The sequence below is a fragment of the Schistocerca nitens genome, chromosome 2, assembly GCF_023898315.1.
Source record: "Schistocerca nitens isolate TAMUIC-IGC-003100 chromosome 2, iqSchNite1.1, whole genome shotgun sequence".
Lineage (NCBI taxonomy): Eukaryota > Metazoa > Arthropoda > Insecta > Orthoptera > Acrididae > Schistocerca > Schistocerca nitens.
Window position 1 is genome coordinate 1,186,905,498 of NC_064615.1, and position 24,785 is coordinate 1,186,930,282.

The following is a 24,785-nucleotide window of genomic DNA, read 5'->3' on the forward strand; positions in this document are numbered from 1 at the left end:
TTTCAATTGCCGTCGATACTATCTCTTTGAAATCATTCCATATTTTAATCAAAATATCCACGGGTGTACTGCCGGTCTACAGTGTCCAACGGGCACAATATTTCGGCGATCATATATGTCGCCATCATCAGGTGAACTGACGGACTGAGCTCCTGTGAACGTGCCGGCACGGAGATCCGTACACTATGGCTGCTCAGGGGGAACTGGGTTCGGTCGCGGCGGCCGCCGAAATATTGTGCCCGTTCGACACTGTAGACCGGCAGTACACCCGTGGATATTTTGATTATCAAATACGCCGGGAGAAACTCAAGAATCACATCATTCCATATTTTTTCTACGATTACATGTTCAGATCTGAAGTATTGGAGACTGTCTCTTAAAAAGGCGTTAAGAGCATTTTTATCAGCCTTTTTAAATAGATGTAGTTTGCGTTTCTTTTTGATGGTTGTGGGTGTTAGGGTATTCAGCCTAGCAGCAACTGCCTTGTAGTCGCTAACCCCCTGTATTCGTCATGACACTCCCTATTTGTCCAGGATTATTTGTTGCTAAGAGGTCAAGTATGCTTTCACAACTATTGACGCCTCGAGTGGACTCATGAACTAATTGTTCAAAACAATTTTCTGAGAAAGCATTCAGTACAATTTCGGATGACGTTTTATGCCAGCCGCCGGTTTTAAACGCATACTTTTTCCAGCATATCGAGGGTAGAGTGAAGTCGCCACCGACTATAATTCTATGAGTGGGGTACCTATTTGAAACGAGACTCAGGTTTTCTTTGAACTGTTCAGCAATTATATTTTCTGTGTCGGGGGGTCGGTAAAACGATCCAATAATAGTTTAGTCCGATTGTCAAGTATAACCTTTACCCATAACATTTCGCAGGAACTATCTAATTCAATTTCACTACAAGGTAAACTACTTCTGACAGCAATAAATACTCCACCACCAACTGTATTTAATTTATGCTTTCTGAACACTGTTAGGTCGTTTGAAAGAATTTCGGATGAACTTTAGTGCTTTGTATTAGGGCTTGGAGCTCTGCTTCTTTCCCAGCACAGCTACAGCAATTTACAACGACAATACCAATCGTTCCTACAAGTACCTTACTGTGTTTTACCAGCCCCCTTTTAAACGGAGGCCCTTTCTGTTGTTTGGTGAGACCTCTACCCTAAAAAACCGACCAGTCCCTTCCACACAGCCCCCGCTACCTGTGTAGCGGCTTCCAGTGTGTAATGGACTCCTGACCTATTAAGCGGAACCTGGAAAACCACCATCCAATGGCCGGCCGGAGTGGCCGAGCGGTTCTAAGCGCTTCAGTCTGGAAACGCGCGACCGCTACGGTCGCAGGTTCGAATCCTGCTTCGGGCATGGATGTGTGTGATGTCCTTAGGTTAGTTAGGTTTAAGTAGTTCTAAGTTCTAGGGGACTGATGACCTCAGATGTCAAGTCCCATAGTGCTCAGAGCCATTTGAACCATCTACTATGAGTTTGCTAGAGCTCATTTCGTGTAACCGAAGTTATTCTATATAGATACAGATAGCTTAATCTATTGGGTGAAGAGCTGCAATCCATATGAAGTAATGAGTTGTCACAGTAATGAATTCGACACATCTGGATGTGCAGCCGATAATCCTTACAGTATTGTTCCTCAGATCAAGAAGGTTATCGACTTAATGAAACGTGAGCCAGCTGGATTACTGATTGTGGAGTTTGTGAGTCTAAGATCCAAACTGTATGCATGTTGTACAGCAGATGGGGCCAGCCATTGGCAGGCTGAGGGTGTGCGACGTGCGGCACCACATGTCCTCGTGGCCAGTAGGGTAATGTTCGCGGGGCTCCACTGCCACTTCCGCATATGCCACAGCAAACTAGCGTTCGATCACGCCACTAGATGTACACTGTGTTGCAGTCTAAAGCCAGATTGCCACCTCATGGTCATGAAAGACGGGATCGAGGCCCTCCTGCACTCTCACTGTTTTTACTTGAAGTGCGAGAGGGGTTGGGGGACTCTGATGGTGTGAATGAGAGACAGAGAGAGAGAGAGAGAGAGAGAGAGATTGCGTTAGTGAGTGAGTGTGCCGAATAGTGCAGCTCGTTAATCATAGTGTAATTATTGTATGTGTATGGTGAGCCTGCATGTGTGATTGCATATATGCGTCTGTGTATGCAATTGAATGCGATTGAGTGCAGATGCCTGTCTAAATACGTATGCTTGTGTGTAAATACATTCAGTTAACCTTATGGATTGTGAATAAGATTACTACTTCCCTGGTGGTCTTCCTCTCTCATACAGAACTCATGATTTGATATCATGTAATCACACATGTCCATTTTGTTAAATATCCAAGCAAAGCAATCCTGATCACAATTTTATAAACGATGCAGCCGTTTGCACCTCGACCGACAGGCACTGGGACGTTTTCTACATTGATGCGGAAAGTTGGACGTGCTCCGCTTCTCTGGACTTCTATTCAAATGCACATATAACTGCTATTTATTATGTCGCTTTTGGTATGCAACTCTGGAGTGTGTTCTTGATTTTCTGCTACCAGAGTCTGTCAAAGTTCACGTTTCTTTCCTTCGTTCACTCATATTGTTTTGTCCTTATCAACAGCGAGACATTTTTTGCCGGGTCATTTCATTAATTGTGATTGGATGTTTTTTTTTTCCAGCACGTAATAGGTTACGTGTCATTTCTAGTGTTTTGTTATGGTGAACATATCAAATTTATACAGAATGTTACAAAAAGGTACGGCCAAACTTTCAGGAAACATTCCTCACACACAAAGAAAGAAAATATGTTATGTGGACATGCGTCCGGAAACGCTTACTTTCCATGTTAGAGCTCATTTTATTACTTCTCTTCAAATCACATTAATCATGGAATGGAAACACACAGCAACAGAACGTACCAGCATGACTTCAATCACTTTGTTACAGGAAATGTTCAAAATGTCCTCCGTTAGCGAGGATACATGCATCAACCCTCCGTCGCATGGAATCCCTGATGCGCTGATGCAGCCCTGGAGAATGGCGTAATTGTATCACAGCCGTCCACAATACGAGCACGATGAGTCTCTACATTTGGTACCGGGGTTGCGTAGACAAGAGCTTTCAAATGCCCCCATAAATGACGGTCAAGAGGGTTGAGGTCAGGAGAGCGTGGAGGCCATGGAATTGGTCCGCCTCTGCCAATCCATCGGTCACCGAATCTGTTGTTGAGAAGCGTACGAACACTTCGACTGAAATGTGCAGGAGCTCCATCGTGAATGAACCACATGTTGTGTCGTAGCACAGGTAGAGTATCCCGTATGAAATCGTGATAACGTGCTCCATTGAGGGTAGGTGGAAGAACATGGGGCCCAATGAAGACATCACCAACAATGCCTGCCCAAACGTTCACAGAAAATCTGTGTTGATGACGTGATTGCACAATTGCGTGCGGATTCTCGTCAGCCCACACCTGTTGATTGTGAAAATTTACAATTGATCACGTTGGAATGAAGCCTCATCCGTAAATAGAACATTTGCACTGAAATGAGGATTGACACATTGTTGGATGAACCATTCGCAGAAGTGTACCCGTGGAGGCCAATCAGCTGCTGATAGTGCCTGCACACGCTGTACATGGTAGGAAAAAACTGGTCCTCCCGTAGCACTCTCCATACAGTGACGTGGTTAACGATACCTTGTACAGCAGCAACTTCTCTGACGCTGACATTAGGGTTATCGTCAACTGCACGAAGAATTGCCTCGTCCATTGCAGGTGTCCTCGTCGTTCTAGGTCTTCCCCAGTCGCGAGTCATAGACTGGAATGTTCCGTGCTCCCTAAGACGCCGATCAATTGCTTCGAACGTCTTCCTGTCGGAACACCTTCGTTCTGGAAATCTGTCTCGATAGGGGACTGATGACCATAGATGTTAAGTCCCATAGTGCTCAGAGCCATTTTTTTCTGTCTCGATACAAACGTACCGCGCCACGGCTATTGCCCCGTGCTAATCCATACATCAAATGGGCATCTACCAACTCCGCATTTGTAAACATTGCACTGAATGCAAAACCACGTTCGTGATGAACACTAACCTGTTGATGCTACGTACTGATGTGCTTGATGCTAGTACTGTAGATCAATGAGTCGCATGTCAACACGAGTACCGAAGTCAACATTACCTTCCTTCAATTGGGCCAACTGGCGGTGAATCGAGGAAGTACAGTACATACTGACGAAACTAAAATGAGCTCTAACATGGAAATTAAGCGTTTCCGAACACATGTCCACACAACATCTTTTCTTTATTTTTGTGTGAGGAATGTTTCCTGAAAGTTCGGCCGTACCTTTTTGTAACACCCTGTATAACAGATGTGTCTGTGTCCGGCGTATACCATTCTGCCGTAGCCGTTAATCGATAAATGTTTATTTGTGGAATATTCCATAGACATATTAAAAATACGAACACAGAGTATTAATGTTCCACAATAACACTTATTAGTAGTTCGTTGTGTACCGGCTGTCAACTTCTTCGGCCGTCGTCAGGTAACTTAATACTAAACAGATAGTCCACACAACTTTAGCGAGAATTCATAGCTGTAACGCGACTCTTAATAAATAAATCTTATATTACAGTATATTCAAATATTAAAACTACGTGAATGTATAAGCTAGACATGTTCTACAGAAGAGTAATGGCTTGGGACGGACAAACTGGTGAATCTGATGAACAGTCCAGAAAAACGAGGGGAGGGAGGGATGAGAAAAAAGTCACTGAAATGTGGGTGTGGAACAGTTATCTCACGCATATTATCTAACGGCAAGACAAATAGTAAATGGCTGGGTAGTCATTACGCACCAAGTCAGGATTCTTTGATTGGTGTTTCTTAATGGCCGTAATTTGAAGTAATGTTAGTTTTTCGTCGTTAGTTCCTCTACGGAGAACATCACATTTCACATCGTATGAATGACATTGCTACAGTGCATGTTCAGCAAAGCTGGATTCTCCCAGTCTCAATTACTTTCATGCTGTCAGCCTAGTAGTTATAGCCCTACCTTATTTGACCTACATATAATTTTCTACACAGACTGCAGGAAATTTTATAAATTCCTCTCTGTTCTAAAGGTGGAACCTGAACAGAAGGTGGGCAACAGTATTGCTACTGTAGAACGGCTGAGTATGTTTCCAGTATTTTAGTTTCCTGGCTAGAACCTCCTAAGTCCAACACACATATAGCACTGCGGCCCATTTCTTAAGTGCTGTCTGAGGTGGATAAAGGAGAGCCGATATCCTCTGTCCTTTTTGCTGAGTATGTTGTCAGTTAGCAATCTCTGTACAGCAGGCTTTGTGCAGGTATGAATTCTCGTCGAAGTTGTGTGGACTTGTGTTTAGTATTAAGTTTTTTGACGATGGCCTAAGAAGCTGAAAGCCAGTTCATAACGAACTATTAAACAAATATTATTGTGGAACATTAGTACTTAATAATCAAGTGTCATTACCCTATCAAATCTAAATTTTTCTTCTAAAAAAGATAAATGTAAATGCCGTGTGACTAGGGCCTCCCGTCGGGTAGACCGTTCGCCGGGTGCAAGTCTTTCGATTTGATGCCACTTCGGCGACTTGCGCGTCGATGGGGATGAAATGATGATGAAGAACACACAACATCCAGTCATCACGAGGCAGAGAAAATCCCTGACCCCGCCGGGAATCGAACCCGGGACCCCGTGCGCGGGAAGCGAGAACGCTACCGCAAGACCACGAGCTGCGGACAATTTTTCTTCTGAAGAATTCCCAATTTTAAATAAGGGAATTAAATATGCTCCGAAATGATAACTTTCCGAAAAACAGCTAGACATGCTGAACGATAATCTGGAATTTTTTTTTTTTTGAGACGATGTGCCTACGAAACATATGGTATCACATGAACCAAAAACTGTAAATAAAGGTATGTTCAACGCTAGTTGTAGGCAGCAAAGCGTGTTGTCCACATTAAAGATAAAACTGTCTTCTCAAAATGCGATCGCCATCAAGGGTGACAAGGGGAACAGTTTAGTGTTACTTAATTAATCAGAATATACTGAAAAAATGTTTACATTCCTGAACCCTGTAGAGTTCCCTCGGTTACCTAACGATCTCACAGTGAAATATGCTTTGGAAGTTGAGAACCTTATTAACATCTGCACATACGTATTTACGGATGGTGATGTTAAATACCTCGCACACGTGAATCGAATAGCACCCAGATTATACGGGTTACGTAAGGTTCACAAGGAAGGTGTTCCAGATAAGACGTGTGGTGTCTTCAGCACCTCACCATAAATTAGCAAAAGAGGTAGATCCACTAGTTAAAACAAAAACTAAATTTCAACCAAAATTTTGTAATACTTGTTTCACTTCCGTCAGTAAAAGAACTACAAGATGCAACGATTCCACCTAGTGCAAAATTAGTCTCATCTGATGTTAGCATCCTGTTTTCTAATATTCCTGTTGCAGAGGCAATGGAAATTTTAACAGAATGGTTACATAAAACTAGAACAAATTCAATGGAGAGAGAAGAAATAAGTGTGGCAACTGAAACATGCTTAAGCCAAAATTATTTCCAATTTCAGCAGGCTCTGTACAGTTAGTCAGATGGGTCAGCAATGGGGCCCCCAATGAGCCCCTTCTTAGCTGAAATGTTTATGGATAATTCTCAGCAAAGATTTTCAGATAAGGAGCTCTAGGCTCTAAAATACAATACTGGACTAGGTATGTGGACAATGTACATTGCTTGTGGGCAGATACCACCTGACAATTAAATAATTTTTTTCACTGGCTCTAGCCAGGAAACTAAAATACAGGAAACATACTCTGCGGCAGCCGAGGTGACCGAGCGGTTCTAGGCGCTACAGTCTGGAACCGCGCGATCGCTACGGTCGCAGGTTCGAATCCTGCCTCGGGCATGGATGTGTGTGACGTCCTTAGGTTAGTTAGGTTTAAGTAGTTGTAAGTTCTAGTGGACTGATGACCTTAGAAGTTAAGTCCCATAGTGCTCAGAGCCATTTTTTGAACATACTCTGCCTTTCAACAGTAGGAATACTGTTGCCTACCTTCCACCTTAAGAACAGAAGGGAATCTATAAATTTCCTACAGTCTGTGTGGCAAATTATACGCATGTCAAATAGGGTAAGTGAAATGTGATGTTCTCCGTAGAGGAACTAAAAGCAGAAAACTAACTTTACTTGAAATTACGGCCATTAAGAAACACGAATCTAAGAACCCTGACTTGCTGCGTAATAACTACACTTGCGTTACTCACACGTACTAAAGTAGCAGCAGCAGCCGTTTATTATTTCTCTCGCCGTTAGATAATAAGCGTGTGATAAGAGTTCCACAGCCACATCCCTCCCTCCCCTCGTTCATCACATTCACCAGTTTGTCCATCCCGTGCCATTACTCACTTGTAGAACATGTCTAGCTTATACATTCACATACTTTTAATATTTGAATATACTGTTATATAAGATTTATCTCTTCATAGTCTCCTCAGGTATTACATTATCCTTGTGTTTTCTATTGATATAGTCATAAAATGTCACTTATCTTTGTACAGCTATATTTGTATAGCTATGAATTTTCGCTGAAGTTGTGTGGGCTACCTGTTTAGTATTAAGTTATGTGACAACGGCCTAAAAAGTCGAAAGCCGATTCATAATGAACTAATAAACACATATTATTGTGGAACATTAGCACTTTGTATTCAAGTTATCAACAATAAATGCTTACATTGCTATCGAAACCTCTGCCAGACGAGAAGACGCCTTGCGCCAACACAATAGCAGACGGGAAAGTGAGGTTAATTACGCACCTAGTAGTGCTTCAGCACCACTAAACTCACACTGGTTGAATCACGCCGTGTACAGTGAAGATCAGTAGCTCTATGAGTAATGCTGTCAAGTAAAAATTTTATATGTTTACGTGTGTGTGTGTGTGTGTGTGTGTGTGTGTGTGTGTTAGAGAGAGAGAGAGAGAGAGAGAGAGAGAGAGAGAGAGAGAGAGGACTTTAGCGTGTGGAATGATGAGGTTTGACTCCATATTAGTATAGAGCAGACACACAGTCTGAATTTGTTTTGGCAAAATAGTAGTGACTATGGTGAGCTATCTGAGCGTTGGTTTCAGAATTATAATTGAATTATCATTATACTGTTGTTAAGAAAGTTGGCAGTTGGTTCATAATTCACACATCCACATGGGAAGAAAAATATTTGAGAGTTGAATACATAAGAGTACATCTAATCCTTTTAATGTGTATACAACACTGTAGATCTACCCTATTCATAATTTCTTAACGTTGCACTGTACTAATGTTCGTCAGTTTATTTATAAGACTGCAAAACTGTTGCCTCTCAAAATTTAAAGCAATTTTAGGAAAGGTAGTGAATCACTTGCACAAATTTATTTTATTCATTTACCCAATATTATTACTGGTGGCATCAGTATGATTCCTGCATTTTTATTGATACTCCTTCCAGTGACAGCAAATTGCCACAACTCGAGTCTTTTCTTCTTGTCAGTCCCAAACATTTATGCAATATGGCGATACTTACCTTGCCACAAAATACTGCCTCGTCTTCTTCTAGTTCTTCCTCTTTTTCTTTTTCTTCTTCTTCTTCTTCTCTTTTCAAGGAGCAAGCGATAAACCTGTTTGGGTGACAGACGACGTTGTTGCGAACGATTCCTCGGCCTTCGAACGATTGTGCTAACATCGAATAAGTATGATATGACCTCTTTTGGTTGTCTTCCTTCTAGCATTCTGTTGATGTCTGACTAGCTTCCATTCTAAAAATATTGAATTGTCTCCACGCATTGTCATCTTTAAATCCGTCCAGTCTCATGTAACATTTCACTGATTTCAAGAGCCTTATTTCTGAGATATTCGTCAATGATTTCTCCGAGCCAAACAGAAAAACCGACGCGACCATCACTCGATGAAATTTTATTCTCGTTTCTTTTGTCGTTTCTCTAGATAATGTTTGAGCCGTGTGCCGTTCACAGCTCGGCATCTTGTAATAGCGATAGTGGCGGCTCGTCTTCTTAGTGTGTTCACTGGCGCCACTGCGTTTGCTCGCCTCGAATGTCCGTGAGTGGCAGCAGCAGCGCTTATCGATAACGCGTACGGTGGCACCATCTTTGGAGCGGCCTCTAGTAATTCCGGGTCGTCGTGTGTCGAGCGGCGGTCAGGCCCGCACAGGCAGTACTCGCCCGACCGCTGGCCACACACGTGCACTGTCCGACGGAAGGAAGTGGTCGCGAGAGTGCACCACCACGTCAAGGACCGGATTTTCAGCGAGTTTTAGTTGAATGGACCGTGATATTCGAGTAGTGCAACTTTCACCTGTGTGTGTGTGTGTGTGTTCGCTCGTCAAAGTGCCGCCACGGTAATAAGTTGTCAGTCGACGATTTATACAGGGATCTTCCCCATTTGGTTTTCCGGCCGCTTCCGGCTTCTCTGTGTTGTTTTACAGTGACTGGTCTTAGACATTGTGGAATTGTCTTCGCCTGTCCGTGTGTATCTTGTGCGGTTTGTAATGTCTAGTTATTTAAATGCTGCCTGCGCTCTGGTGTCGGCAGCTGGGCTTCGGGCAGAGCAGCGAGGAGGTCCGCATTTCGGGGCAGGCCGGGGCCGCTGGCGGCGTGCACGCACTGCCGGACCGAGGGGCTGTAGCCGGCGACCGAACCCAGGACGTTTCAAGTTGAGTGAATCTTATCCAGTAGTGAAACCTGCACTGTTTGAGATTTCGCAGTTATTTGTGTGTTGCTGCTCCCAGGGTCGGTAAGACCAACCGCAACAAGTGGAGTCTGTCAGGTTGGCAGAAGCTATTAGCCGCCTTCTACTGCTCGATGCTAGTTTGGATTTAGTGTTGTTATTAGTGAAGTGCAACCAGAGGTATTTTCTGCCTTGTGGCCGCTAACTCCCCAGTTACCTGCCCTGGAGGTTAGCGTACTTTTCCGGCCGACGGCGTGTAGTTTGACAGCCTCTCGAGCTGTACTGTGCATATCTTTCTGGGAGGTCTACCTCGGTTCTAGTGTTTCCTTCGGCCTCGGGTGTGTTTCGGAAGACGTGGTGCTGTCCGTCTCTTCGCCGTTGCCTAAAAATATTCCACGGTTGTACTGGTGATCGGACTGTTTAGTCGGCCAGTCGGCGCTCGAGCTGCCCCTGGTGTGAGTCGCCGTCCCGTTACGTGAGTACAACTCTGGGCTGCCTGTATCACGTCTTACACAGCTGTAGTCGCCTTCCTCAGGGAGCACTGCCTGTGGATCACTCCATCTTATTTGGACAAATTGTCACAATTGTTTAAAATTTACTCTAATGTTTTAGCATGTTATTACCTTCCCCACTTGTAATTCCGGTCTTCAGCCGTTAATTGTTTGTAACACAGCTGGTGGCCTTCAGCCGACAAATTATTTTCAGTTTTCTCTTAATAGGGCCTGCAGCCATCACTATAGCCAGTTACAGTTCGTTAAGATTGTTTTAAAAAGGTTTTAGTATTTTAACATCCAACTGCCTTCATTACTTGTAATTCCGGCCTTCACCAGTTGAGTATTCTGAAAATTGCTTGTGGCTTTCAGCCCCCAATAATTTTTAATCCTTTCTTAATCAGGCCTTCAGCCGTTGATTGTATGTAACATTGCTTGTGGCCTTCAGGCAACAATAACTTGCAATTCTTCTAATAAGGCTTTCAGCCGCCAGTGTGGAAAAATCTTTTAAAAATAATTGTCGAGAGTTTTGTTTTTTAAAAATAAAGTGTATGTGTTTTCTGTGCAACCAACGGTAACTGATTAGGCCCGACCCACACCTTTCCTGCTTTGCCTAAGTACCACGCCTCGATGTTGTTCACACGGTTTCAGATCAGGCGTCGTAGTTGCCATCAGTTAGGTGAGACACAGCCAATGAATGGGCAGAGAGGTGTCGATTGTACAGTGAGGGCAGAGTGCAGCGGGTACTGACCTCCGGCTGGCAGCCGTCGGGCTGCAGGCAGGAGCGCGGCCCGGTCATGCTGGGTCAGCTGGGCCGCAGCCGCGTCACCTCGTACACCATGTCGGCCGCGTCCTGCAACAGCCGGCAGGCGGCGCGCCGTCAGCCTGGAGCAACGTGTCTCGTTCAAAATGACCAACACAAATCTAAATGACACGACCGGTTCTCGCAGTGGGCGCAGGCGTGTGAGGGGAAATGCTGACGTAATCGCCGCTCGGCGCTCGGCGCTACCGCCACAAACTGCCACGTTTTGCTTCACCGCGCAATCTCGACACTACAGCAGCTGGGTCACTGGCACTGGCAGAGACGAACAAACAGGGAAGTGGGCATCAAGTGTTCCGGACAAATCCGATGTGTGACGAAACCGAACGACGCACCCATCGGACACCTTTTATTGTGCCAGTTACGTGCAGTTACTATTTTTAGGAAAGTGGTTGTCGCCGAGCGTGAACGTGCACAGTTTCCCTTTTAATTCTTGTCCTAAGGAGGGTAACCAGGCTGCTAGCTTGATCATGTGCGTTGCAAAGGAATACTGACAATTAGGGCTGTCGATATTTTTAAAAATATCGGGAATCCGATAAGCCGATACTTAAAAATGTCGATATCGGTCCTTCATATATAAAAAAAAAGTATCGACGTACCGGCCTATAAAAATGTCGGCTGCACATTGTAAATATAGCGCTGGTTCTACAGCAGTATATTTAAGTATTCCTTTGCAACGAACATTATCAAGCTAGCAGCCTGGCTACACAACCCCTTCCCCAGGGCTCAACTGCTCCACCAGAGCTGATCCGCCTCCTCCACTACGACACTAAAATGTCCCCCAAGGGACCCTCCCCCCCCCCCCCCCCCAAGGGACCCCCCCCCCCCCTCCTCTGCCCCATCTCCTATACACTTAACTGCCCACCCTTGTCAAAATAACACAACTATTGGAAAAAACAAGCCAGGCTGGAATTTATTTACATTCCGACCACAGAAATAAAGTAACACACATGGAGAATCCTAAGAGTACAGAGATAGTGACTGCATCCCTGCTGACAGCTCGTGGCGAATTACTTACCTCAAGTAGACGGGAAGGGCAAGACAGACAGAGAGAGAGAGACTGAGTGAAATGCCTGCGAGAAGTTTAGCCGTCGTACGTTGTAAATTTCCCGGCCGCCACCACTTGGGTAACAACATAAATCTTGCCTCTTGCAACGTCTGCGCCTATTATCCACGCACGAAAAGCATCTACTGGAATGGAACGACGGATATGTCACAACGAGCCACTTGGAAAGAATTTCTCAGACAATATCTGGAGCAGAATAAACACTGCACGTATTTTGCTGAATGACGTCGTAGACAGAAAACTGTAGCGAGGCGCACGAGGCCGGCGCAGGATCGACACTGGGTGCGCGGAGGGGTGAGCGGCGCGCTGCAGGCCCGCAGAATCACTGGAAGCAGTCGCAGCCGTTAAGTATCTGGCGGTGTGCGGAAGGAGTGACCGTACAGAACAAGTCGCAGCTGAGGCAGATGCTAAACGCAGATTCACTGACAAAAAGCAGCCCGCGCTGCTGAGAGAAGCCCTCGATCCGACCGGTACCGGTGGTACTCGGTTACTGCTCGTCAAGCCTACAGCCTCCGCAGGGCTGACGGACCGAGTGCAGAAGATGTACTGAATAGTGAAAAAGGAAGCAAAATACGACGGTGAGTCAAATGAAAACCTTAAATATTTTTTTTAAATATTACTTATTGCGCGGAAGCGGTACAAAGCTGTATCACTTTTCAACATAATCTCCCCCACGCTCTATGCGAGTCCTCCAACGCTTACAAAGTGCATAAATTCCCTTAGAAAAAAATTCCTTTGGTAGTCCGCGCAACCACTCGTGCACCGCGTGGCGTAGCTCTTCATCAGAACGGAACTTCTTTCCTCCCATTGCGTCTTTCAGTGGTCCAAACATATGGAAATCACTCGGGGCAAGGTCTGGTGAGTATGGCGGATGAGGAAGACACTCAAAATGCAGGTCTGCGATTGTTGCAACTGTTGTACGGGCAGTGTGGGGCCTTGCATTGTCGTGTTGCAAAAGGACACCTGCTGACAGCAATTTGCGCCGCTTTGATTTGATTGCAGGCCGCAGACGATTTTTTAGGAGATCTGTCTATGTATCCATCATTTTCATTTGCAGCTCCTTGTATTGGCCGTGTTTGCAGTTAAAATTGTTGGATGTGAGGTCCGCCAGTTATTCAAAACACCGTTTTTTTAAGTACCCGAACATGTTTCGGCACCACTGTGCCATCATCAGTGGCATTTCGTTTTTATTTATTCTGCAATGTGAGCATTTCTGTTAAATGATTAGAAAATTATGAACATTTTTAGTTCAAACAACAGATCGTTTCTTGTTGTAAATACCTTTACATTTGGTGTGCATGAATTTTCTGGATCACTTGTGTGTTAATTACTACAGGTAGCTTGTCATCTGCAACCAAACGATGTTGATGAGAATTATTATTATTATTATTACTAATTCTTTGCTGGAAGCTAACCTATCTTCTAGACTGTAATTCAGTTTTTCGCGCCTATATTGGTTTTTACTTACGTTTTCGTAAGTAAAAAAAATAAAAACAATTAAAAAAATTCTTATCAGCGTCGTGTTTTGCATAACTGGCGGACCTCACATCCAACAATTTTAACTGGAAACACGGCCAATACAAGGAGCTGCAAATCAAAATGATGGATATTTCTTCGCCCAGCCAGGCATTCCCCAGCAAGCTCTACAACAAATACAGGAACACCTTAATGAAGCTTCAGAAGACATCTCTCAATATACAGTTTAATAAAAATTGCCTAGCTGATAATGTAATTCCACATTATATCAAGACCTCTGTGAATGGCATGTCATCTGCACCAAAGAAAGTGAAAAAGAAAGTGGAGATTTTGTGGCTAAAGCAAGAAATTGAGGAATTATATGCTAAAAAGCAGTCGCTCAACACTGAACTTTACCAAACACATTTGGATTTGGCCATCAAATTTACAACACCAGCTCAATTTGAGGGAATAACAGAGAGAGAAAAGGCATATATTCAGAAAGCAATGCAAGAAAAACGAGAGAAACAAAATGGAAAACTCATCAGAATAATCAACGGCACAAACACACCCACTAAAAACAATCTCAACCAACAATATAAGTTCCATGACAGAATCGTTAACCTAACTGACAAGAACAAGATTATTCACAGAATAGGCAACATATTACAGAAACAGGGACTCCAAATACGATACAGGACGGAGAACACAACACAGAAAAAGATCAGAACACAAGAAACACCCATGGATAAATTTAACAGATCAGGAATATATGAACTCACATGCAACACTTGCCTGTCAGTGTGCATCGGACAAACATGCAGGAACTTCAAAACAAGATATTCAGAACATCTCAGAGCTTTAAAAAGGAACAGCTCCCACAGCACATTTGCTGATCATCAATCACCACCCAACCACAATAGAAACAGACCTAAGAATACTAAAAGCCAGCCACAGCGTATACAGCAAACTGACCATTGAGGAAAACTTCCAGATACAGAAGGCAATAGCAGAACAAAAACAGGTCTTAAACGAATACACTACACTCTGCAAGAGCACACTATTTAAAACATTAAGGGGCTCCGGAAAGGCTCAAAATCATGAAAAGTTCAATTTTTACTTTTTTGCGTTTTCTGAATCTGCAGACTATTACCTTTTAATAGATATATAATTTATTCAATTCCGAAGACTACAACTATTTTTAAATTTTTTTTGAAATGTGTTCTACATGGGCGTGACCCACTGTGGCGCTGTTAAACTGCTGTCAAATGGTGTTATTATTAACGTCCGTGTTCATCAGGTACATTTTAGTGATGTGAGATAAAGTATGTGTTGTGGCTAACCTGTGATGGTTCAATATATATCGCTGGTGTGATTGTCGATTGTTTCATGTTTATTTACTCTGTCGTTATCTCGAAAATATTCGTAATTAATTCTGTTTCTTGAGTCTCTGTTTTGTTGAAGTAAAATAATGAGTAAAAGTAAAGTTATTAGAAATCCTCTGAAGGCTTTTAAGAAAAGGAGAAATGTTGGAAAGCCAAAGGTATGTGTTATTACTGTAAACAATAAAGACGATGAAAATCCCCAACATAGCTTGTGTCCAAAGAAGAAGACAGTTGGTTTAAAAATAAAAAAGGATTGCTAACTGGTGAAGTGTACACTCATAAGCATAGTCTGCCTCATGCAATAATGGAGGTGATAAAACCTATTTTCAGAGACTTAGCAGCACCTGAACTGTTGAAAAAGTGTATTCACGGAAAAACTCAAAACCCCAATGAAAGTGTAAATACTGTTATATTGTCGAGAATCCCCAAGACTGTATTTGTTGGAATAGAAACACTTCACTTTGGTGTGTATGATGCTGTTGCGACTTTCAATGATGGCAACATTGTAAGGTGCAAGGTATTTAGAAATATGGGAATGAAGATAGGTTCTAACATGGTACGAGCGATGCTTGCTTTAGACAAGGAACGCCTTCGGGCTGCAGACAGGGCTGTAAAGAGTCTAGAAATACAAGCAAGAGTAAACAGGAGGAGGAACAAGAGGAAGCTGGAGGAGGAGTTTGCAGAGGATGAAGATAATCCATCCTATGGACCTGGAATGCACTAAAAAGTTAATCCAATCTTTGTCGCTCGATTCCCAAAACTTTTATTTTCTCATACTAATTACATGTTTTCTAAGGATCTTCCAAACATATTTGTTTCAAACTTTCAGTAAATGTTACATAGTACCTTCTGCATAATTTAACACAGGCTTTTTCCAAAAAACTGTATATTTTTGAATATATAAATAAAAAATTGCAAAAAAATGTTGTGAATTTTCATTACAATTGAAAAAAAATCATCTTTAATAACTGAACTAAAATTTTGTAAAATCCCTGTGTTAAGTTGTAGCCCATATTCCAATAAATAATCTGTAAAAATTTCAACTTCCTACCTCAAATACTTTGTGAGGAAAGATGTAATTTATAAGCGTTATTTTAACATTGCAAGTATAGGGCGTTCCGGAGCCCCTTAAACGAACTTCACAAATAAAAACAGCACAAACGGATAAAGTCTACACACACACACACACACACACACACGAAAAATAGATAACTAAAATTTGCAAAGACACACCATTTACACACAAAAGGAATACCATATAAAAGTCGACACACACAGCTAAGAAGCGCACAAACAACACACACACACACACAAAAAGATAAAATGCAAACAATATTCAAATTTGGCGCCGAACTCTCTGGTGAACAAATGAACACTGACTGGGCTAGGACACATAACATACCACAATCACACTGTGTTGTGGTGAAGTGAAAAGTGTTTCACAACGTTATTTGTGAAAAATACTTGTTATTGTTGCGTGTGCATCACAACACCTCAGCATTATGCGGAGAATGGAAGTACTTGCCACACGAAAATGTAAGTAAAAACGAATATAGGCGCGAAAACATCGCGAAAAACAGAATTATATTCTAGAAGACAGGTTAACTCGCAGCAAAAAAAAAAAAATCTCTCATCAACATCATTTGGTTGCAGATGACAAGCTACCTGTAGTAATTAACACACAAGTGATCCAGAAAATTCATGCACACCAAATGTAAAGGTATTTACAACAAGAAACGATCTATTGTTTGAACTAGAAATGTTCATAATTTTTTAATCATTTAACAGAAATGCTCACATTGCAGAATAAATAAAAACGAAATGCCATTAATGATGGCACAGTGGTGTCGACACATGTTTGGGTACTTAAAAAAAAAAAACGGTGTTTTGCGTAACTGGCGGACCTCACATCCAACGATCTGTGTATGATGCACAGTTGACAGTGGTCCCTCTAGGCATGTAATGCTCCAGAATGACGCCTTTTTCGTCCCAAAAGAGAGCCAGCATAAACTTCCCTGCTGATTGTTCTGTTCGAAACTTCTTTGGTTTTGGTGATGAGGAATGGCGCCATTCCTTGCTCGCTCTCTTCGTTTCCGGTTTGTGGAAGTAAACCCAGGTTTCCTCCCCAGTAACGATTCCTGCAAGGAAGCCATCACCTTCTCGTTCAAAGCGCGGAAGAAGTTCTTGACAAGCATCAACACGTCGTTCTCTCATTTCAGGAGTCAGCTGCCGTGGCATCCATCTTGGAGACCGTTTGTGAAACTGGAGCACATCGTGCACAATGTGGTGTGCTGACCCACGATTAATCTGTAAACATGCTGCAATGTCATTCAGTGTCACTCGGCGGTTTTCCTTCACTACGGCTTCAACTGCTGCAATGTTCTGTGGAGTCACAACTCGTTATGCCTGACCTGGACGAGGAACATCTTCCACTGAAGTCACACCATTTGTGAACTTCCTACTCCATTCGTAGACTTGCTGCTGTGGCAAACGTGCAACACCGTAGTGAACCTTCATTCGTCGATGAATTTCAATAGGTTTCACACATTCACCACACAAAAATCGAATAACAGAACGCTGTTCTTCCCTAGTGCAAGTCGCAAGCCATCTTTATACTGATACTGCGACGGTATGTGTGCATCTGCACTGTGCTGCCACCTACAGCCCATTCTGCACACTTTTTGTACCACGCTTACCAACTTACAGGATAACGGCGCGAAGTTTCGATTTGTTATTACAAATTTAAGGTTTTCATTTGACTCAGACTCGTGCAAACATGAACAGTCCAAACTCAAGATGTACAAAATCGAGCGTACTGCAAGAACCACGACGCCGCTGCTGTATGGTCACGGTGTTGGAGTGCAAAGCGAGAGATCTGCGTTCAAATCCCTCTCGTCCCCCATTTTTTTTTTTCTTCACGAAGTATGAACTAATCGTCCGGTCACTGACGTGTCTTTTCTGCTTCTCTAGACTTGGAAATTGTCATACTATACATTGGCTACAGAACGTAAGTGATAAGAATATATTACCGTCGCAAGTAAATGAATAGTGAGAGTAGGTGAGATGCCGCATAGACCTCTCACAGAAATGAAAACGACAAATAAACGAGTATGAACAAATAATTCAAGAGTCAAAACATTCACAACGGAACGCAAGAGTCACAACATGTGGTAGATGTGAAGAACAACTAGGAGGTACGTACGTCTGGACGTCCCTTCTTTACACGTCGCTGTTGCAAACGGACGTTACACCACTACACGGACATAAACCTGAATACAGCGGACAGATGCGTCAATGACCCGACGTACAGGGGGGGAGAAGGACGGATCTCCAACAGCCAGCGTGGCCACGTAACGACGTCGCCGTGGTTCTTGCAATACGCTCGCCGTTTCACATCTTGAGCTTCGACGGTTCACTATTTCTGTTCAGTAGACCTTGTTGCTGTTTGGATCCGCGTTCAGCTGCTCTGAGGAGTTTCCCTCGTGAGCAACGGCGGCAGCGGCAGGCGCCGCGTGCTTTGCATCGCCCCGCGATTAACTGACACGACTCGGCGGGCGCGTACGTCCCTGAAAATCACTAGACTGCTCGCTCCGAGAACATCGCGAATTACAGAGATTCGAGTTCAGTAGACGGCTGCTTGCCGCGAACCTCTCGCGACTGGCGCAACAAAGTACAAAGCAGCGTCGGCCGCAAACCACGGGCTGCGCCTGCTCGCCGCCGCCGCCGCCGCCGCCGCCGCCGCGTGCGCCCCGAGCTCTGCCAGAAGTGAGGGCGGCGGGGGCGGCACTCCTGAAGCGAGTCGGCGCGCGGCCGCCTGTACGAGGCCCCTGGCGGTCGAGTCTCCGTGACGAAACTTATCTTTTTATTATCAATTTTTACGTCACTTACACTGCAAAGGAACCGAAATAATGCCCTATATCTTGTGTTTATTAATATTTTCGTAAAAGACCAGGAAAGGAAAGACAAACGAAAATTTGGATTTCAAACAAATTTACAGGAATGGACGGGAAGCTGTACAGGCGGATCTCGTATCTAAAATTGGACACTTGTTATTTTACAGTTGACGATTTACTCGTACTGCAGTGACAGTCACAGTAAAAACGTGGAAAGTAGTAATTCTCTCAGCATCTTTCACACCGTCAGTAGTACAGCTAAGTGGGAACGGCGGAACTCCGCACTGTTGCCACATTTACTCAACGTGGCGGATCCGAGATGGCGGCCGTAGATGCGGCAACGTCGCTGTGATGTCGTGGGGGGAACTTCAAATTTTGCTGGGAGTATAGGTCAATCGGGCTACCTCCACTAGCCTAACACCCTTCTCCCTCCCGTCCCCTCCCCTCCCTCGTCCCTCATCTGCATCTGGAAATTGGTGGGAAAAGGACCGAGTCTGCACTGGGCTGCCAGGCAGCACAGATGTAAGTCTTTATTCTGCACGAACTGCTCCCCTCCCCTCCCCTTCCCTGTCTGGAAACTGGCAGGGAAAGGACTCATTCTATGCTGGGCTGCTAGACAGGATATATGTAAGTACGCGCTGTTTATTAAACAATTAGAGTTGTCATAGAAAAAAAATTGGTAATTTGCGGTAAGTTCCTACGGGACCAAATTGCTGAGGTCGTCGGTCCCTAGCCTTACACACTACTTAATCTAACTTACGCTAAAGACGACACACACAGCCGTGCCAAAGAGAGTACTCGAACTTCTGGCGCGGGGAGCTGCGCGAACTGTGGCGACGCACGTCCGTCCGCTCGCTACCGAGTGAGGCGAGCCGCCGCAGGCAGCAGCTCCGCTCCGGCCAGTGTGTCGGCTGTGGGGCTCGCAGTGCGGCTGACCAGAGGGCGCTGTCGACACTCCCCCTCTTCGTCTCCCCCCAATGACGTAATCCGAGATGGCGATGTGGGGAAAAATGGTGGGAATAGGACTCAGTCTGCGTCTGGCTGCTGGACTCGGATGACAGATGTAATTGTTTACTCTGTTCAGTGGATGGGATATCTGTGCTGGAGAAGGAGGAGTATATTAGTTGTAACCATAGATATGAGGACTGTGTCAATAGCAACGATATTTGGTGAAAATCAGTATGCTTCATGAAATAATGAAGATGCAGCAGGATGGGGCTGTTACACTTTGCAAGTCATACTGATAAATATGTGTGCTGTAACTGTAGATCATTCGATAAAAGTCCTGCAGGTCTTCCGAAGCGCAAGAGGTGAGACGTTCACCCCCGAGTCTGCACAGCCCGCTGGAAGAGAGGCAACGCCCCGCGTGCTTCCGCGGGGCTGCAGTCCCTGTCGTGCTGGAAACACCTGCCTCCCCCCCCCATCCTCCTCCTCCTCCTCCTCCCCCCCCCCCCCATCCCCGCTGCACGGATAGCCTCTGTCGCTGAACACGAGCTGCTTCAGGAGTTATTACATCTGGTGTTGCGGGATATTGTCACATACGTAACTTGAAGGTATCACAGTAACTAAATATGCCACTGCTCGAAGAGAGAGAGAGCTTTGCAGATGATGTGAGAATATTTAAACAATGGCATGTTTTCAAAAATGGTTCAAATGGCTCTGAGCACTATGGGACTTAACATCTGAGGCCATTAGTCCCCTACAACTTAGAACTACTTAAACCTAACTAACCTAAGGACATCACACACATCCGTGCCCGAGGCAGGATTCGAACCTGCGACCGTAGCGGTAGCGCGGTCAATGGCATGTTTTGTTCCGAGGAATACAACCACCGTCACGCTTGAACGCGGACTCTAAAAAGATCGTGGCGCACTTGTGAAACCACCCCAGAGACACCTTGCGCGCTTTTGTGAGAAATACCCTTGTCTTGAGTACAGGCTGCTTCAGCAGCTACTAAATCCAACTCAGAATGTCTGTAAATACACTCTCAAAAAAGATGGTTGCAGAGTAGGCTTAGTTTGTGGGACTGCAATATACAACTGCAGAATGGATTGCGTGTTTCACATTGTGCATTAAACCCTAACATACAGTATTTGCAATGTGCTTCTCTGTACCCTGCACCAATCACAACCTTGAAATCTGAGCTAACAAGCAGTTGCTGTATGGCAACATTCTACTGTATATACCGAGCGAGGTGGCGCAGTGGTTAGACACTGGACTCGCATTCGGGAGGACGACGGTTCAATCCCGCGTCCGGCCATCCTGATTTAGGTTTTCCGTGATTTCCCTAAATCACTCCAGGCAAATGCCGGGATGGTTCCTTTCAAAGGGCACGGCCGACTTGCTTCCCCTCCTTCCCTAATCCGATGAGACCGATGACCTCGCTGTCTGGTCTCCTTCCCCAAAACAACCAACCAATCTACTGTATATCTGCTGAGGTAATAGTTACACGTGTGAGTTGGCTGCTGCTTTTGATGCTTTCCTGGAAAAAAGAGAACCAATTGCCTCTAAATTGACTTGGATCTGCGTTAAAGTATGACAGAAAGTGGACGGACTGATCAGTTAAAACGGGCTTGTAACGAGGTATGATTTAATGGTAGACTGATGATGCAGTCTAGAGTGTGGGAGATGTTGCTGCCACTCATTTAACAATTTTTTCTCCATTGTCCTATCGATATGAATCAGTTGCGTGGCACAACATGCGTTTGACTCGTACACAACTGTGTGTGACTTCAGAGCACTGCCTACCTGCGATCGTGAACAGCAAACCTGTGGGTCATCTCATGTGTGATGAATCATGTCCATACTGTTTCGACACATTCCTCTAAATGAACGTAGATTTATGCGACGTACTTCCCTCCCCTGCCGCATCTTGGGCATAAAATCAAGTTTTCAGTTTAGCAACTGCGGTGATTCTGGTTAGCGACAGGTGTTTGTGAGGGACAGCAGTCCCCGTGTGCATACAGCGCCCAGCAATAAAAGCTCCCTCCTTTTAATAGGTTGTTACAGAGAAACAAAATATCACAGAGAAAAATTACTTTCATTTATGAAAAATACATACTTTGCCATTTTGGATTACTTGGTTCCAAAAATTACATCTGTTACAAGACGTCCTCGATTGTTGATACATTGACGAAGTCTATCCCAACAGTTCCCCTTACGTCTTCATGTCATTTCGCTTGGGATGGCGTAATGGCCTCTTTAAGTGCTCTCACCGCTTGTACACTAGAGCCTTTAAGTGTCCCCAAAGAAAAAAAATCACAAGGCAATAAGTTAGGCGTCCTCGAGGGCCACGCGATGTCTCCTCGCAATGAGACAAGATGGCGAGGAACAAACTCGCGCAACATCCATCTTGCTGAAACAACACTTCTTGATCTTCGTGATCTGTAATATGCTGGTTTAGCCTAGTCGAAGGAAGGTCTCTAGCATGTGACAATAATGGTTTGAACTAACCATTACCGTGTGGCTGCCTTCTTCGAAAAAAATACGGTCGTCACAAAAAACATTGAGCAACGGCGTACCAAACTGCCAAGTGAGGGCTGTGTAGTGGTCGCTGGTGGATTTCACAATGGTTTTCTGCAGCCCAGTAGCGGAAATTTTGTTTGTTTACAGTTCCTGATAAGTGGAAATGGGGCTCTCCGAAGAAATAAACAAAGCGCCAGTTGGAAGGTACTTAAGAATTTCCTCACAGGCAGCACTGTGAGTTTCAAAATCTCTTTTATTTAATTCCTGGGTAACGATCATTTTGAAGGGGTGCATTGACGTTCTCAATGACGACATCTTCTCACATTCCTGTCGGATAATCCCTGGGCAGCTGCCTGTTTAAGTGCCGAACGCACTGGTGATTGCTGCACAGACACTCCGACGCTTTCCGGCGTTCTTGCAGTCCGAGGGCGGCCAGCAGGTTCCCTTTCCAGTGCTGAACCTGTCTTTCTGAAGTTCGACACCCACAGTTGAATAGTTTTTCTGTCCGGGACGCGATCATGTTGGGAAAGTTCGAATCGTCTCCGAAACGCCCGCAGAGTACTTATCACAGAAGCAACGTTACGAATGAATTCCTCCACAACAAATGCACGATGCTCACTCACCGAGCGCACACTGAAAATGGCGCGCACACCGCATCCACACTCCGCACCGGTACCGGCATCCTCACTGCAGCTCGTGCGCCGGCCCGGCCCGGCCACGTCAAATGCGCGAGGTTTTACTGCCAGGCCCTGTAACTGCTCCACAGATGTCCTGCTGCTGCGCGTTTGTCTCATTCATTTTAAGAGGCATTCTTTGTTACCAACGACCATCATTTTTATAGGTGTGATGTGAGCATAGTATAACTTCTGAACCACGATCGGATGTGAACAGTGGGCGCTATAAACTTCTAGAAAGCTATATAGTGCACGGTTCACAAACAATCGATGTTTTCTTTGGTGTGCAAGGTAGTAGTACAGAAACCAGCGAGGAGGATTATGCCATGCCCTGGAAATATATTTCTTACATTGGAATATTAACAGCATTACATTACACACGACTAATAAAATGGTTCAAATGGCTCTGAGCACTATGGGACTTAACAGCTGTGGTCATCAGTCCCCTAGAACTTAGAACTACTTAAACCTAACTAACTTAAGGACATCACACACATCCGTGCCCGAGGCAGAATTCGAACCTGCGACCGTAGCAGTCGCGCGGTTCCAGACTGCGCGCCTAGAACCGCGAGACCACCGCGGCCGGCACACGACTAATAGGTCGGAAACCACACCGCGCCAACATTATACCGTATTTTAAGTGCAGAACAGTGTAGCCTTAGGAGTGTATGTGTTTCTGTTCTCTCTTACCAATACCTTCTTGACACTGACCCCAGACACTTGAGCAGTACTTCAGAATTTATAGCACAGTTGATTTACGTAAACTGCTTCAAACTCCTTCCGTCTGGAACTCCATCGTGCATAAAAACCGCACGTTTCTTCTTATTAGCCGTCTGTACATCAATAAGGGGTGCTAACCTCCTTTACATGTGCGCAGCTGAAGAAATCTTGTGCACTTGGATGGGTGCCGTAAGACTGGTTTGGAACAGCAGTTGCGGACTCGGCCCACATTCTCCTTCACGAGACGTGGATGTAGCGGTCTACTGCTGGTCACCTGCAAATTTAATCGGTGACATTTTTGCGGGGAGCATTAGTCAAAGACGAAGTGACGAGATCTTTCAATCTCTAACTTTATGCAATGTGACTCCCATCCGTATAGGGAAAGATAGTCAATGATAATCTTAAATTACGCACTATGATCGAAGTGCTACAAATATGTAGATCGTTGTATGGTATATTTTGGTATGTATATGTTCGAGAATTAACAATGAATGGACGTACTGCACATCATCTATTTACATTCGCAATGATACTCGCAAAATGGAGAAGGGGTGGTTTTAGCAATGATACAGAAATTGGGAAGCGTGCTGCCATATCACTGGTAGGCATTGAAAACCAGTAAAACTGCTAAAATTGATGGACTATCAGCTGTGTCGCTTAGTATTACAGTGCATCGATGACGTCTTACCCATCCACTGGTGCGCTGCTGGTTACCACATAATGACTGACTGACATCGCTTGTTTGGGACGGAGAAAGAGTCTTGGTGGAGGGGAAACACATACCGGAGATGGCTTGCACCGAAACAGTGAAAACAATGATGGCGTATATGACTGCAATATGAGGAATCAATCGAAATGGAACACCGAGCCGTCTTCTATCGTGTCACTGTGAAAGATCAGTTCAAATGTATTAGTCACAGCTGTTAGGAAACGCTCCACAATGCCGCAAAACTCTTCCAGGTTCCATATGTTGTGACTGTCTTTTACTTAAATCATCCTGTGTGTGTGTGTGTGTGTGTGTGTGTGTGTGTGTGTGTTTTCTGGGAGCAGCAGCATAATTTATAACATGCGATGTCCTGCT

The 24,785-nt window shown here is 44.5% G+C and overlaps 1 protein-coding gene across 1 annotated transcript in view; it reads right to left on the bottom strand.

Annotated features, from left to right (window-relative positions):
* LOC126237522 (uncharacterized) overlaps positions 1-24,785 on the bottom strand; it is a 797,357-nt gene that overhangs the window by 271,641 nt on the left and 500,931 nt on the right. The window contains exon 3 of the mRNA XM_049947691.1: positions 10,978-11,079. Within this exon, the coding sequence (XP_049803648.1) occupies positions 10,978-11,025 (48 nt within the window). The 5' untranslated portion in view covers positions 11,026-11,079. The remainder of the gene's footprint in view (positions 1-10,977; positions 11,080-24,785) is intronic.